General features: G+C 42.5%; 1 protein-coding gene across 1 annotated transcript in view; it reads left to right on the forward strand.

The window, feature by feature from the left end:
- Positions 1-16,441, forward strand: part of ZNF148 (zinc finger protein 148) — a 205,229-nt gene that overhangs the window by 17,217 nt on the left and 171,571 nt on the right. The window contains exon 2 of the mRNA XM_086957436.1: positions 3,500-3,851. Coding sequence (XP_086813562.1) covers positions 3,516-3,851 — 336 coding nt within the window. The 5' untranslated portion in view covers positions 3,500-3,515. The remainder of the gene's footprint in view (positions 1-3,499; positions 3,852-16,441) is intronic.

Raw genomic sequence — 16,441 nt, forward strand, 5'->3', positions numbered from 1 at the left:
GCCCGAACACTCCCACATATATACCTGTCTCCTGCGTGACAGAATGCAACCACTGGGCGATTGTGGGTGAAAAGACTGCTTTATATGGCTTCCGCAGGGCAATCTGGAGTTGTTGCTCGCCTGGCGGAGAGAGTTCCTCTGTCATCTCCTTGTATGCTTTCAAGCACTGCACTACACACAGTTTGGAGGAATTGACAAATGCCGGATATGAGATGATTTGAGTGTTAAACTTAGTTTGTCTGCTGACTGTAAAAGAAGCCCCTTTTAGGGAAAGTACTCTACCTGTAACATCCAGAGCTTGGACGCCCAAGACCCTTCTACATGACACATAAACCTTAGCAGAATCTGATCGATGCGTTTTGGAAAATCTTGAGTGGAATTGGGAGAGCCTGCAAAAAATCCAAACCCATAGGAAGAATCATGTTTATTCAGTCCATCCAAAAGAAGAATAAGCCAGCCCATGTGTAAAGTCTTTTCTTAATTGCCTCAGTAAGGAGTGGGAAATTAAATGTATATAGTAGATATATATAATTGATTCCCAAGTACTTCATCAGACTTTTCACCCTGCTGAAGAAGTATTTCTCCTTTAGCGGCTTAGGTTACAGAAGCTGGGGATGTCAGATAAAGAATTTGAGAGATATCTGTATTTATCTTACAAACGGAGATGGCTTCAAATTTCTGGAGCTGTTGTATTAATGTAGGTATGGGCATCGGGGATTACCTAGTGCAAGCAGGCTTCGTCTGCTTGTGAGGAAATTTTGTATTCATCTTGATCATTTGAGGTCCTGTTTATTTTGTGAGCAGTTGTGATGTGTTCTTTCTGAGCCTCTCTGCATAGAGCAAAGAGTAAAGGTATCTCCTCATTTGCTGTGTGTGATCTTCCGCATTTCCCTGGGGCTCATGGTATCTAACAATTTACTTCATAAGTGATAAAGGATTTCAAGTCCCTACTAATCTGTGTGACTCCCATTGGTGTTTTGATAAGTAGCTTGGACTGGGACTGTAGCATCATTTTCATTAATGTTGGTGACTTTTAAATTAATCAGAATTCATGGTTTCCTATGCATGGTCCTTTAAATCCGTATATACCTCTTTTGTCTTTCGCGTAGGGTGTTTTCATTGCAAATAGGAATGTTTTTTTAAGATGAATGGAAACTCTTCAAGAGGCTGTTGTGAAGCCCCCTGCCTTAAAATCCAGATTTGGAGGTCAATAGATGGGCCTCTTGTAAGAGTGCCACATCCGGGGCAGTCCTCTGTATATGTTGCTGCATTACAAAACTGTACCTCAATGGATTTTATCATGTAGGCCATTGGCACTCATGTTAGTACATGATGCCTATGTGATTTCACTATTTCACTAGCAAAATATGAACGTTAGATCACTGACCTCTTGCTCAATCTCCCTGTATAGGAAAATGTAAATATTTCAATTAAATAATCTCACATTGAGTTTCCCCACCCCCCAACTCCCACTTCCTTAACATCGCTAGATTTCCACTCTAGAAGCATCTGCTACCACTGACCCTTTGGACGCCCAACAGCCTCAGGCCAACGAGACTACCCACGACCGCAAAACAAATGTAGAAACTGTAACTAGTAAACTGTAACTAGTAAATAGATGCGCCTCAACTAGGTGCTGTATTGAATTTAGCATTTTTCATAGTCTGACTTTAGTTAAATACATTCAAGAATCCTATCTACTTGTGTTTCGAAGCAGTACTTTGCTGCAAGACATGCGTTGGCTTAGGCCGTATTTGAGAAAGTATAGAGATTTAGATATATGGACATCAATTGGTAGCCCTTTCATGTCGAAAAGAAAAGGCAAACTCTATACAAACTTTTTTTCTCAATTTAACCTAAATATTCTATGCTGAAATCACAAATTAATGAAAATGTATCAAAAAGAATTTTTTTGTGGCGGATGTGGAAACAGTTTTTAATGGATAACTTTTTGTACAAATTTAAATGTTTTAATAGTTTTACAAAATATAGTGAAAAATTATTATTTATGACAGAAAAAATTGAATTATATTAGCGCAGATAATGTATCCCCACCATTTGTTTCTACCCTACTGCAGTCTGTTTTGATAATCTAACACGCTGTTACTATAATTTGTTTTACCACGTGCTGTACAAGGTGGTTTGAAAAACGTTCTCTGAATAATTCATAGAAACAATATGTTGAAGGGGTAAGACATTGTTTTTCCGTACAAAATGCTAAATCAGTGCCCTTTCCCCAAGCAAAGTAATTTCTTAAACATCCAGGGATCTGTCCAGCTGTACCCTGTGACCCAGTATAAAATTCCCTAAAACTAAAAGGGCTACCTTCCTTGGTATGGTTCCCGTGGATGTCCAACGTATGGGTATGTTTTGAAAGAAAGCCAAAAGGGATTAATGGTATCTTCAGTACTTTGGTAGAGGGAAAAGAAGGAAGGATGTGAACCGTAACAAGGTTATTGGCACATGATCCTGAACCTCTTGTACAATGTGGAGGCAGTCTGAAGAGCATGGGGGTCTTGGAGATGCATTTGTCCGCAAAGTACCATGTTAAAATGTCATCAGGATGCAAACAAAATATTCCCAGATGTGCCCCTAGTTATGTTTCACCCAAACACAATTCTTGGTTTATTGTAAGTTTTGAACACCAGGCTAATGAACATGAGTAAACCTGCACGATTACAATAATGAGTTGTAAAAAATGTGCTAACAAAAAATGTGTAGCGATGACAGAGGCATGACTGGGGTGACAAAGATATGTGCAATGCAAAATGTATTCAGATGTTAACAGATCAAGATGAACTGTAGAAATAAAGGAAAGACAGGGGAGAGTTGAGCATTGCACAGACTAAAGTATTCCAAGGAGAGCAATACAAATGTAGCCATACCATCCCTGGAAAATAAACTAGAGAAAAATTAGATTTCAAGTAAATTTGGGCAAATTGGTTAGATTAGTAAAAAACAAGGTTGTTGACCAGGTAATCCCTATAGATGCGAGGTCGAGTGCATGTGCAATTAGAAAGAATGATATATAATTTCCAAGCATGAGTCTCCCCTTATAAATTCCCCTTTAGTAAATGCCCTGGTGAGGGCACCCTGCTTAGTCTGAATAAAGCTGTCCCCTTGCTAATTGGCAGTCGCTGGAGATAGGCAAGATGATTAGGGCTAGGTCAGGCTGATAGTTGAAGTAGCGAAGGTTACAGTAAAGCATCATTGCGATTGACCTCTCCATTCCTAGCAGCAGGCCTCCATGGCATACAATGTTATTGTTAAGCTAGCATTTCCTATTTCTATATGGTTGCTGAAGGAGGGAAGTTACACTTTGCATGCAACTTTCTTATACGCTTACTTATATTTTCCTCAACTGCTCAATGGTTATATTTCAGAGCAGGACTGGGAAGGAAACTGCATTTATATACCTCGTTTTAGCTACTTATGCTTGAAAGTAACAATAAATTAAATCAAATATTTTGACTAAACTGAGTTGCTGTTTCATTTTTAGGTTATTGCATAAAGGAATGAACGTAGAAGACAAGCTACAAAGCATATTTCTTAAATGTGGTGGCATAGACGAAATGCAGTCCTCGAGGGCTTTGATTGTGATGGGAGGAGTATCTGACCATCCGTCAGTGCCCAAGGAGAGGCAAGAGGGTATTCACGGAGGAAGGCCACTGTCTCAACAAGACATCCTTGCTCCAAATCAGCTGTTGCATGACCCTGATCTTCGGCATCCCCAGGATATGCTATCGCAGGATGAACTCATGGTTCAAGAAGAGACTGTAAAAAATGATGATGAAGAAATTGAAACACAAGAGCAGCACCCTCAATCCTTGCCGTTTCCACTGAATCTTCCTGTAAGTGGTTTAGATGTGAATATTTTACCGTTGCATTTAACCTCTTTGTTATTACAAAAAAAAGTTACAGGCATTTGGTCATTTGAGTGGGGAATCTAGAGTCAGCATGCTATCAATAGGTGACAAATGTCTATAAACGTTTGAAGCGCAGAGTAAATTTTCTTTTTTGTAATATCAACACTTCGGTTGAAATTACGATGTCGGGCAGACCTGAGTCCACCCGACACTGTTTCGGTGTGGGAACCGACCGACCGCAGGTCGACGGTTCCGAACACCCTATTACAATGCGACGGCACATGGCGCGGTCGCAAACTCCCATTTCCCAATGGAAGCTTGTGCAGAGGTTGGAAACCGGCCACAGCACAAGCTCCCGTAGAGAAATTCCTGTAAATCCCTGCACTGCATGGCTGGCACCTCATGCTGCCTACCACACCTATGTGGCAGTCAACCGGAGGCTCGGAGCCATGGGGGCCATGCTAGGGGCCCCCAAAGTCGCTTTCCATCAGGCTTTTCATGTCAGAAAGCAGTACATGAATAGCCTGTTGGAAACCGACATCATAATCCCGGGGGTGAGTGTTTGAAAAGTTACAGTACTCCGTCCATCATCTCCTTGTGGTTGCATCATAATCCTGACAGCGGAAACTCCCTCTTTAGGGGATTATGTGCGCCCTGCCGACTGCCTGTCCTTGAGCCCGTCGGAAGCCAGTCAGTTCGACTGGCCGGTTTAAACTCTGACCGCCTACATTGTAATTTGTCGGTCGGACTTTAAACCAAGGATGTCAGTCAGACTGCGGTCGGAGGCTTTCCGACTGACATTCTAATGAGCACCTCAGTGGATTTACGATGGCGGCAAGAAAAAAATAATTAATCTATAACAATGGTTCTTAACCTTTTCACTTCTGTGGACTTCAACTTAATCATTATTGAATTGCGGGAACCCTCATTTAATCATTATTGGAATCTGGGCGCCCCCATTGAACCATTGCTGGAACAAGGGAACCTGGCTTTAGCAATTTGAATGATTTGAATCTCAAAACAATACACAAGCATTCATCAAATAAATACTCAATTATGCAAAAATAACATATTTGATTCAATGGACAAATATAAAAAAAATCTAAATTTTCAAGATTAATGGGAAGGTTGAGGCTTTTCTAAATCCAACTGAGGCCACCCATCGTCCATACTACATCCTGTTTGCTTAATTTGCACTGCTCCCACAAATCAACCTGAGAACATCAACTCAATTTTTAGCTCCCAGCTGCAAATTTCTACAAATTTACTTCGCATTTAAATTTTGCTTCTAGATTTACATTCACTTTATTAATCTGTTAATATTTTTTACATTTCTAAGCTGGTGTGTACCCCTTGTGTAAGCATCGTGGACCTCAAGGGGTCCCCGACCACAGGTTAAGAACTGCTGATGTAAGACATAGGTTCTCTATTATTGAATAAGTCTAAAATCTCGATGATCTTAGTGTGCATCTTGTCATGGGCTCTTCCCACCCTTACGTGGTTACTTCAAAACCATAAATGTGGGATGCTGGTACTGCGAAAGGCACAAAGGATTTTCCAGCACCTTCAATTTCATCAAGTTAGTTGGAATTATAATTTAAAAAAGATCAAGGCTGCTCTATTTTCTAAGCTGAAAAGTGTCCTCACTGATTAAGGCAAAGATGCCAACCTTTGGCTTTGCCCCTAGTAATTCCTGAGATTGTTTTGCTACAAAGGAAAGGAAAGGAAAGGTGTTTAATAATGTGATATGTGCAAACCCAGTGTGATGACATACTGTACACTGAAATAAAATTTACAGGTTTTCGTTTTGGATTCATTTGACTTTTGAAGCATAATTTACAGTGTTTTTGAGATCAGTTTATCAGATAATTGTAATGTAGATCTGCAGGTTTTTGTTGGTTTATCACCCTAGCTACCAGCTATTGAGTAGTGTACAAAAGGCCAACAGTTGTACACCCGTTGAGATTGCATGACTTGCCTATCATATACATAAAATGCAAACCACCAATTAGCCCATTGAAATGTTAAAAACCAGTCACTAACACTAATGTGCTACTAATATACCTATCTATTTCTAAAGTTTTCAGGTATTTCCTCCTCTTCTTGAAAAGTGAAGAAGCCGAGGAGATCAAAGGCTGAGTTTCTCCTCACTGCTTCACGTTCTTTGGATTTATAATGGGTAAATGGAGAAGAAAGTGAGCAATACTGCCTTAAAATATAGAAAACAGCCTCTCAATCGTGTAGGCAAGTGCGCCGTAAAAATAGTAACGTTTGGTAGCATTTTCTGTGGATATACGGGTTTAGAGAGCTCGCCGGATAATGAATCATCTGCTGTATAACATGCTGACTTGTTAAAAAAAATAGCTTGTAACTCAAAGAGCAATGGTTCTTAAAACCATTGTTTCTTAAAGGAAAGATGTTCTTCCAAATGCCCAATAAAGCGAACTCAGGGTAACCTCAAATAGAAGAGAAGTTTTCCAGCTAGAACACTTGGTTCAAGCATTGATTCTGTCTTGGCTAGATTATGCCAATGCCCTTTACCTAGGAGCTCCACGTTCCTCTATTAAAAAATTACAGATTCTGCAAAATTGTGCAGCACGTCTGCTCCTAAATATCCCCAAGCGCAATTCGGCTAAGTCTGCCCTCACCACTTTACATTGGTTTCCTATCCAGGAGAGGATCCAGTTTAAGGCATTGTGCAAAGCACATAAAGCACTTTCAGGCAAGGGATCGCCCATTATTCGTTATAGCATTCAACCCTACCGTTCAAATAGGGCCCTGAGGTCAGATGACAAATACCTGGTAGCAGTACCGAAAATCAGAAGATCACGTAGTGGAGGGCGTCTCTTCTCATATATTGTTGCCAAACTTTGGAATCACCTTCCCTTCCTGATTCGTACTGAGCCGAATCATCTGATCGTTCGAAGACAAATTAAAACTTTTCTGTTCCCCTAAATACTGCTCTGAGTCTGTGATTCGCCGCTAACAGCGCTGCGATGCTCTCGGATATCCATGCGCTTTAGAAATTTTAATCTAATCTAAGTTGTAAAAAAATTAGGTACACTGGGTAGCATAAAAGACCATGCTTATAAAATAGTGACATGCACTGCCATGCAAGAATTTTTTTTAATTCTTGGTAAATATAATTTGGACTAGGACCTACCGAATATATGGATTCCTTTAATTCTTAATATTCCTGTGCGTTTTTATAGCCATGGAATCGTTTTTAGTTCTTGCCTACATGTTATTGTAATTTTGTTGTCGACCATACCAATTCTTACTGTTGACTTTGGGATAGCACATTGTTTACCATTGGTTCGCTTTCATGTCGTTTTAATTTGATTCCATTTTTAAAAGGCTCTCCGATGCCTTTTGGCTAGGTTTATGCTGTAGAAATTCCATATACATATATCCAGGCTTGCTTCTTAGTCAATCACTTTCCTTCCTCTTGTGCCTCCTCTAGAACATAGTTTTTTTTACCATCCTTTTCACTGTTTACATTCAGGAAACTGTTTTTTTTTCCATTTCTTGAGAGTGCATGTGTTTTCTTGCTTTCTTCCTTGTGTGCTTTTTCCTCCTTCAAATTCCCACCCTCCCCAATGTTCTGTTGCTCCCCACCCCACCTAGCTTGTGCATTGCTTCCCACCAGTCCTCCCTTGATTTTATTGTTTGCTTTTATTATCTTTTAATCCCCCCACCTCAAGCTCCTTTGTTTCTCTCCAGTTTTGTTGAGTTATTCCCCCCCACGTGCTCCTCTGACGCTCCCCCGCTACTCTTGTTCCATTTCTTTTAGAATGTGTTTGAAGGGCTGGCAGTTAGAATTTGTCACACCCTTTTTGCACATTCATTTATTTACTTTTTAAGCGCTCCACGATTGGAATCCCTCATCATTTAAAGCCAAATAAAAATGTAAACAAAATGGTGGTGGCATTCTGCTATATGCCCACTAGCAAGTGCCTAGTGCATGATGCATAAACACACTTATGAGGATGCATGCATGCGTACACATCATCACACTCTTTACATTTATTTTTTACTGATGTACAGTAACAGCAGAAAGCATTTCTTTTTAGTAATGCTAAATTAAATAATTTCTACAAAGCCAATAGGTCTCCTTTGGCAGCCAAAAGACGCGACCCATTGGCTTTGCCACAAGTTGATGTATTATCTGTGTTAAAATGTCAAACTAGATAGACAATGTCACACATTGTTTCATAATATGCCTTTCTTACTGCATAATTTAGTGAACCACGCTATATAAAATGCTCCTTCACTGCCATATAATTTCAGTGACCCTGTCTACTGGTTTTAAAATTATATTTGATGTTATTCTTCCCTCTGTATGCCCTCTCAAGTATAACTCACCTTAGACAAGAGCACTGTCTGGAGGGAGCCCTATACAGTGCTTTATATGAGCCGGTGGGGGCCACCAGCACTTTTTTTTTTTTTGGAGACAAGCACTTATTTCCCACATCAGATATTTACTGGGAAAGAAAAAATCACACAGTTCAGAAAGACTGAGGAAGAGAAGGACAGCAAAAGTGTTACAAAGGGAGTAAGCAGGAACCTGCAAGAGCGTGAAAAAGAGACCCGGTAGGTCTGGTTCTGGATTAAGGGCTACCAGCCTTGGTATTCAACCCACCAACGTTTAATTGTACTGGCTGCTGTCTTCTGAGCCGAGCTTTGGGCACCGCCACTCTTTCTTTCAAAAACTAAGCACTGGTCTTATGTCTTTGGGCCTGACCAGATATGCGGCTCTTAAAGGCTATATGTACTCTTTGTTGATAGGGGTCGCACCACTTCAAGAGTAATATGTGTACAGGAGGAGGATGAGCTGTTTACTTGTTTTGTGAAAAATATCTTGACATTTTTCAGGTCCATTCTGGGAAAAGATAGAACGAGTGTTGTGAAGAATGCAGTGTACCTCTTGGGTCTTTACCTATCCTCTCTATCCCAAGGATAGTTTGCATGCCTCACATATCTATGTCTCTGCATTTAACTAAAAATATATACTGTCTAGGCTGCATGTGTGGGGAGAGTGGTTTCTTTAGGGTGTTGAGCTGTCCATTTATAGAACCCTCTTTGGAAAAGAAGCAATGCCAGAAAACTCAAGGATAAGGACACACCCTAAAGGGGAAAGTGGCCCATGTAGCTCTTAGTGGAGGGCTGTCCACTTCACACCATGTCTCACTTGACAAAGAAGGTGGCAAGTCCTGGAATGGTTATGGTCAAATTGAAAATGCTAAGACAAAATATAACTTCATGAAGTCTGTTCACTTTGTTTAACAAAATGCTTCTCCCTCACTGCTTTTGGTCCACCTAAAACAGAGAGCCAGATGCAGCCAAGATGTAAGGACATTAACTGTCCTAAGAAGGATTGAGGACCTGCTTATCCTCAGCTATGCTTTGCAGATTCCAAAAGAGCAAAGAAGACAAGGTTCCTCAGAGGCTTTCCTGCCACGGTCTGAGCCCATTCATGTTGAGAAAATCCTTCTGAATCAGAGGCATGTGGTTTAGACCCTGAACTTTTTCGGATATTCTCAACCTCTCAAGAGGTATTTTAGATGTTGAAAGGGTTCCGTTAATGTCTGAAGAGTACCTTCAAACTTGAAAGATTCCGGTTTGAGACAATAAATGTGTATGTCATTCGGGCAGAAAGTGATATTCTTATACCACAATTGCAGATCTTATCAGAGGATCTATTACAAAAAAAACAAAGTCTTTCCTGCATGCCCCACTAGAACAATTGCATGGCTTTTTTGCTATTGTTTCATACATTTGAATTCCATAGACTGACAGACTGCATTTCCCCAAAGCCCTTTAGATTACCAGGCTCCACTCCATGGCTTAGCTGTTCTTTAGCCCTATGATACCAATGCCCACTCTACCAAAAGACATGGCTATCAAGGAGTTAAGTGACTTATCTATTTAGTATAATACACATCAGGGACCAGTCTTAAGATCACACAAAAAAATGAACCATGCCTTCGGAACATGACCTCTAAAGATGGCTGCACAGCCAGAGGCATAGTTGCCTTCTTTGTTCCTGCCGAACCTAGCTACTTATTCTGCCTAAAAAGTTGTGCATCAGTATATGACTCTTGCAGAGGACATCGCAACTATAGGACATAGGGTAGTGCCCCAAAACCATGGCACATTAGCTGCTGCTTATGCAGTAATTATCATTCATAGTTCATCATTTTAAACCTTTTCACTCCATATTCTCACATTTTCATCCTTTTTGTTGATCAACAGTTTTTAGTCCGCATGCAAGGACATGCCAATTTCCTATGTTTCTCATATTTCTGATGGGCCATCCGAACCTCTTCTTTCAAAAATTTGAACTGAAGCAGATTTCATCCAAAAAGCAGTTTATTAACAACCCAATGCATTTTGGGCCTCGTTGGGCCCTTCGTCAGGGGTAACTGGAAAATCAATGAAACAAGTATTGTAATACACTGCGTCACTGTACATATCAATTCTACATGTTCATTGGTCGTTTACTCATTCAATATAATAATAAAACAATGCAATGATGCGTGATGCTGTAACTGGACATGTTAACTGTTCCTATCATAATTAGCTTACTCCTGGTCAGATTTTATCAATTTGCAAATACGTTCACCAAATAACCTTTTAACCCATAACTATACGAGTGCTGTGCTCTCCACCTACTTTTCGCAATTTGGGCACGTCTGCTAAGTTCCGTACAACCCTCCTGGTGTAACACTCATCCCTCGACGTTCAATGAATAAAAATGATTCCAAGCAGGCTTCCCGCCCTCTATCCTTCCTTGTTACACCGTACGTATGACATTATTTAAACGCTCTGCAGTGTTGCCTAAACTTCACATCCTCCTGCTCAGAGAATTTCAGAACGTGTTGATGCATAATTCTAACAAAGTTAAACCGCACATGTGCTCTCAACCTGTAAATTTCGGTGTCATTCCGATTACTCCTCACGTACCTGCTAACAAATAAATGTGCGTCTCTCTCCATCTCCAAAGAAAATGTCACTCTGTATACCTCCCACACCTGTTTTTAAACACAACAACCGTCCCTCCTCCCATATTCACCCTCCCATTCACACCACGTGATCGCCATCGGAAGTGCTTTAATTACTCCATGTTAACTATCGTACTACAATTCCCAGAGTACATGCTAATGATGAAAACTCGTCAGTACAATTAAAATCTCGATATACATGTTATTTTAAAACACGCGCCAAGTTTCAGTACTTCAACATGTGATGGACAAATTCAAACATTGTCCCATTTTAGACGATACGATCCCAGATTACTGCCGGCTCTCCTTAAAAATAAACTTGCTGCATGAAATCGGGTGTTCCACCTTGCATGTCGTGCGTGTCGTCCTCAGCGTTAATCCGTTCTATTCCACTCTATGTGGGTGCTAACCCGATAGGGCCAGTACTTATAAACATCTGGATTCTAAGCATGGGTCCCACGCTGCAACTCTGGGCAATAGCTTGCTTAGTCTCCACAAAGGCCCCCTGATACACAAGGGATGCCTGGTTTCACCATGGGATGCCCAGTAGTGGACACCCCACAAGGAAAAGCCAGGAGGGGTTCCCTTGTGGTAGGAGTACAAGCGCCGGGATGCCTCCGGGTCACTGTTCGCGCTATACAAATACGCCACATTTACATTTACTCCCCTACCTACAGGAATTCTTTCTGTTTTTTCACCCTTCGTGCCCCAACGCACCTGTGCAAAGTTGCCATCGTGAAGTTTTACCAGCAAAGAGAGAATGTAAGAGGGCAACCCTAAGTCCACCAAGACCTTCCATAGTTTCTCTCTGGGAACCAGATCGAAAGCAGTTTTTAAGTCTATAAAGGCCAGGTATAGACTACCCCCTCCCAGCACCACCACCTTCCAGTGGAGAAGAGTTAATCTGAAGGCCAGCTCGATGGTCCCGGTACCAGAGCGGAACCCAGCTTGGAGGTCCAACAGAATGTTGTTGTTGTCCAACCATTCGAGCATCCTTCGCAATATCACCTTCACCGCCAGTTTTTGGGTGGAGTCAATTAGTCTTATTGGCCGGTAGTTGGCAGGGTTATCCCGACACCCCTTCTTGTATATCCAGACAACCTCTGCCCCCTTCCAGGATTCAGGTATGGGCGCGCCATCGTTGATGGCATTTAACAGAGAGGATATGAGAGTCCCCCACTCCTTGGGGCTTGCCCGTATTATATCACCTGGCAACCCATCTGGCCCCGCTGCTTTCAGCGGAACCAGGGTTTTAATTGCGTCCAACACCTCTCTTTCGGTAAAAGATCGATCTCTAATCCTGTTATAATAATTCCTGTGGGGGGTACATTGTTAATAGGTGGGTCGCTTACGGTGTAGAGGGATGAAAAGTGGTTAACCCAGCTCTGTGGGGGGATATTGCACGTCATCAATGTGCTGTCTGGCCTGTCCCTGGATCTTAAAAGGGTCCAGAAACCTCTGGCATCCCTATTCAAACTTGCTTTCCTCAGATCCTCCCAGAAGCAGTCCTCCCATTCCTTCTTTGCTGCGATCACAGTCAGTGAGTAGTTTTTCCTAGCCAAGCGTATGTTGTCCAATGACCTGCTCTTTACAGCGTAAATCAAAGAACTTTTCATCTCCCTGCATTTTTTTGTGTACCAGGCATAGGGGTTCTGCCTAGGTTTGGGCTTTCCAGCACGAGGACCCGTATTAGGAAGATAAAAGAATTCGCTCAAAGCCTCAGTGGTTGCACAAAAGAGTGACGTTACTTCCTCTGGATGTAATGAGGAATCAGCTAACCTGGACTGGGCAGAAGTCAAAAGTGTTGAGATGGATAGGACTTTCTCTTGGTCCATGACGATATTACCCCATTTTAGGCGCCTACCACAATTAGAAGGGTAAAGCTCCTGATGCGCAAGTGCTAGGGAGGTCACATATACTCCTAAATACTCCGTCCATAAGGGACCTAGAGCAAGGGAAAGCAGATTATGGTCCCTTTCTACCGATGGGAGTACCTCCATATCCAATAAGTGGTCCCAGGAATTAACATCAAGAAGGATATAGTCTATTCTAGACGTATGATCCACCCTATTGTAGGTATGCGCTCCGGAGGGATCCAGAGACGTCCTGCCATTCACTGCCCAATGATCGAATTCCAGGGTTAGGGAATAGATTTGGACTGCTACTTGGGACCACCTTCTGATAGGGGGTAAGGTTAGAGCTGGTATGCCTCTTCTGGTGTCTTCCTCAACAGTCCCTAGGGAATCCTCCAGCCCAAGAGGCTCGAACGCGACTAGAACGTGGGAACTATCTGGGCCCCCTCTTAACCGGGATTCTAACTCTGACACAATGGGGGACAATAAGCCTCCCTTTGATCCCCTAACATAGATGTTAAAAATGTCAAGGGCTGGCCCTCTCTTGGGTCCAGTGAGCGATATACTCAAAAGGTCGAGTGAGTCGGTCACGCGCTGGGTGACCTGACAACCAAGCGAAATAGCGACCCATATAAGACCTCCAGAGGGAAGGCCTTTCCCAGAAGGGGAAGGGGAAGGGACTGCTGGCAGATAAAAGGATGAGTATCCTACCTTGTGGCATGGTTCCGTACTCCAAGGTTCTTGGAAGATACAGATGGAGAAACCTTCCACTAAGGTGTTCCATTCCGGAACAGCCAACTTCCTCGCAATCCCAGCAACATTCCAGCTAAGAATCTTTATGACCGGATCAGCCGTGGTTGGCTCGGCGTATATAACGAGGTTAGTACCCTGCCCTCCGTCAGGGGGTGAGCAAATTAGTCTGCTTTCCCCCTCAGACCCACTACCAGGACTGTCACCCTGAGGCTGGGTACCACTCTCAGTGGAGGTGGAAATCCCACTGTTGGTGATAGTCTCCAGGGGGCAGGAATCCAACCGTGGGCTCGTACCCAAGGATAAGAAAACTGGCCCGGGGCGAATGTCGTTTCAGTAACCTGCAGTTCTTCCATAAGTCCCCGGCCATGGGGTATGGTGGTAAGGCACAGCAAAGGGGTCGAAACCAGGAAAGAGAAGATTGTGATAACAACTTACTTCTGGGGTCGTATAGAAATGAATGCCCACTGTTCTCGGGAAGAAGGTCAGATCGACTACTCCAATGCCAGCACTACTAGTGCCTAAATTCTGGTTCAAAATCATCTGAGCTACCCGGGGATCCTCAAAGTTAACAACCACGCAGTCCCCCTCAAAGCACTTGTGACTACTGCTTACCCAGCCTACCCTTCTGACACCAAGAATCAACCCATCGACTTCCCTGGGCAGTGGTCTAGTATTCCTTAACCAGTGCATGGTTTTATTTTTTAGCATATGAAAGGATTCTTGCTGCCCAACCAACAATGGTGGTACGTTGGTAAGGATGGCAACAAAGGGATGACAGTCTGGAGGCAGATTCATAGGAGGAATTCTACGGGGTACTTTGGGAGGAACTGGGTCGGACTGGCTAGAGGGGAGAGCGACAGGACAAGTCAGTGTGGATTGGGCTAAGGAGTTACGGTTATTAGGTCCAGGGTTCCCAGGTGTAGATCTAACAGTGGTGACCATAGCCTCGCTAACTAAGCGCTCCTTGGGTTGGGATGTGTTTGCCCGGGAATGGTCTGGGGGGGGTCGGGGTTAGTCTTTTGGGATTGACCTGAATATCCAGGCCCCCCTTCGGCAGTAACAGTAACAGCAGCAGAAGAAGGGGCTCTGGGGCAGGTACCCCACTAGACAACCCCCTTGTATTGGAAGAATCTTGTAGAGTGATAGAGGTAGTTGTGGTCGCATGGGCCCCGCCTATGTTACTGATCCCAGTCCTAGAGTGTGTTTTAATTAAGGATTTAGTTGAAAAGAAGTTGTCCAAGGTAGCTTGTTCGAAACTGTCCAGACTGTCCGCTAACCTTTTGACTCGTTCAACAATGGGGGTCAGTAGGGCTTTCATCAGTTTCTCTATCTGTGCGAGTAAGGGTGAGTCTGGGGGTGTAATATCAGCAGGTGACATCGCCAGAGTGTCACTTGGGTTACTTGGTGGATCGCCAGTGGACACCCCAACCTTAACAGCTTGAGCACCACCTAGACCAGCCCCTTTAGGTTTATAGAAAGCTCCCGTCACTAAACCAAGTTTCCTAACTTTCCTGGGGTGTTTAGGGTGGTAACCTTTTCGGGGACTGGTATTCCTTTTTCTTTTAGTATGGTGATTTTTGGATGCTGCATGGGTTGATACGCCTTGTAAGGCAGGATGTTCCTCGTCAGTAGATGGGATAATTGAAGCTGTAGGCATGGGGGGAGGTAGGTTGGATGAGACTACGACCAGTGGCTCGGTCCCGGTCTGGGAGTCAAAACCCAACGTACCTACCACCCTGACCAAACTGGGCGGCCATGATGAATCCTGGGGCTTTTCCCCTGGGTCTGGCACGGTTAAGGGTGGAGATGGAGGGACCAATAGTGTAAACAAATTGGCAGATTATAAACATAAATCAAGGGAGAAAAGTAAGGAAGACACCAAACTAAGTAATTAAAAAATTATCAAGTCTCATTTAATTAATAAACAAATATTCATATTTAAAAACAATTAATAAAATACATAAATTATACACAATGAATCTGTTAAGAAAACAACCAAATAATACAGAACACAATATATCCCATAAAAAATTCCTATAACATAACATATATTTGTGGCAAACAGATGGTATTGTTCGACGCGCGTTTCTGCGTTGTTTAGAACGCCTTCTTCAGGAACCACAATATTATCTGAAAAACATATTAATGCATGGGAAAAAAAGGATCAGATTATTTTTAATTTACATCAAAATATACATGTTTTGTCCATACACAAACAGAAATATCTAAATTAATTACGGTGTCTAGTTCACTATAACTCCCTACTTATACAGCAGAATATTACTGTACAAGGAACAAAGTACAAATGTATTTTTTGAGCAGCATAAGTTATTACTGTGCCTTAATAAGTAGGAAATTGTTCACCCAGAGATCTTTGGACATAAAATGTTATGTCTGCGTACAATTAATTTTTGATAGATTATCATAGTCACCCAGTTACATCAAATGGAAAGTTTTTCCATCCTTGTATGTATCTGGATCAATGTTGCCTATAAAAGCGATATTAATTTATTCGTTATACATCTGTTTAGACTAGACAACATCTTGCCTTCTCACGGCGTTATGCTTTACATGTTGTATCTGCTATTTTCTTGGTCTGCGCGACTATACGGTGATATTGACTATCCCCGCGTAACCAGATCCACGCGACCTTGATTTATGTTTATAATCTGCCAATTTGTTTACACTGTTTATTTCCCTGTACCGTGAATTAAGTTTCTGAACAGGGGGTCCTTGTTATTTACAGTGATGGAGGGACCAATGCCAGAGAACCAAGGGGTGCCCGTTTCTCTAGGGGGTGTTTAAGGAGTTCGATAGACTGCCTGCGTTCAGCACGTCTCTCAGCTAGGGCAATCTCTCTATCAATGTCGCGAGCGGCCCTAGTGAATTACTAGTCTAGAGGGCCCAAGATTGCAACCCCAACCGAGGACGGGAGGTGATTCAAAGGGGGAGTAGTTGGGGTTGG

The sequence above is a fragment of the Lissotriton vulgaris genome, chromosome 2_1, assembly GCF_964263255.1.
Source record: "Lissotriton vulgaris chromosome 2_1, aLisVul1.2, whole genome shotgun sequence".
Lineage (NCBI taxonomy): Eukaryota > Metazoa > Chordata > Amphibia > Caudata > Salamandridae > Lissotriton > Lissotriton vulgaris.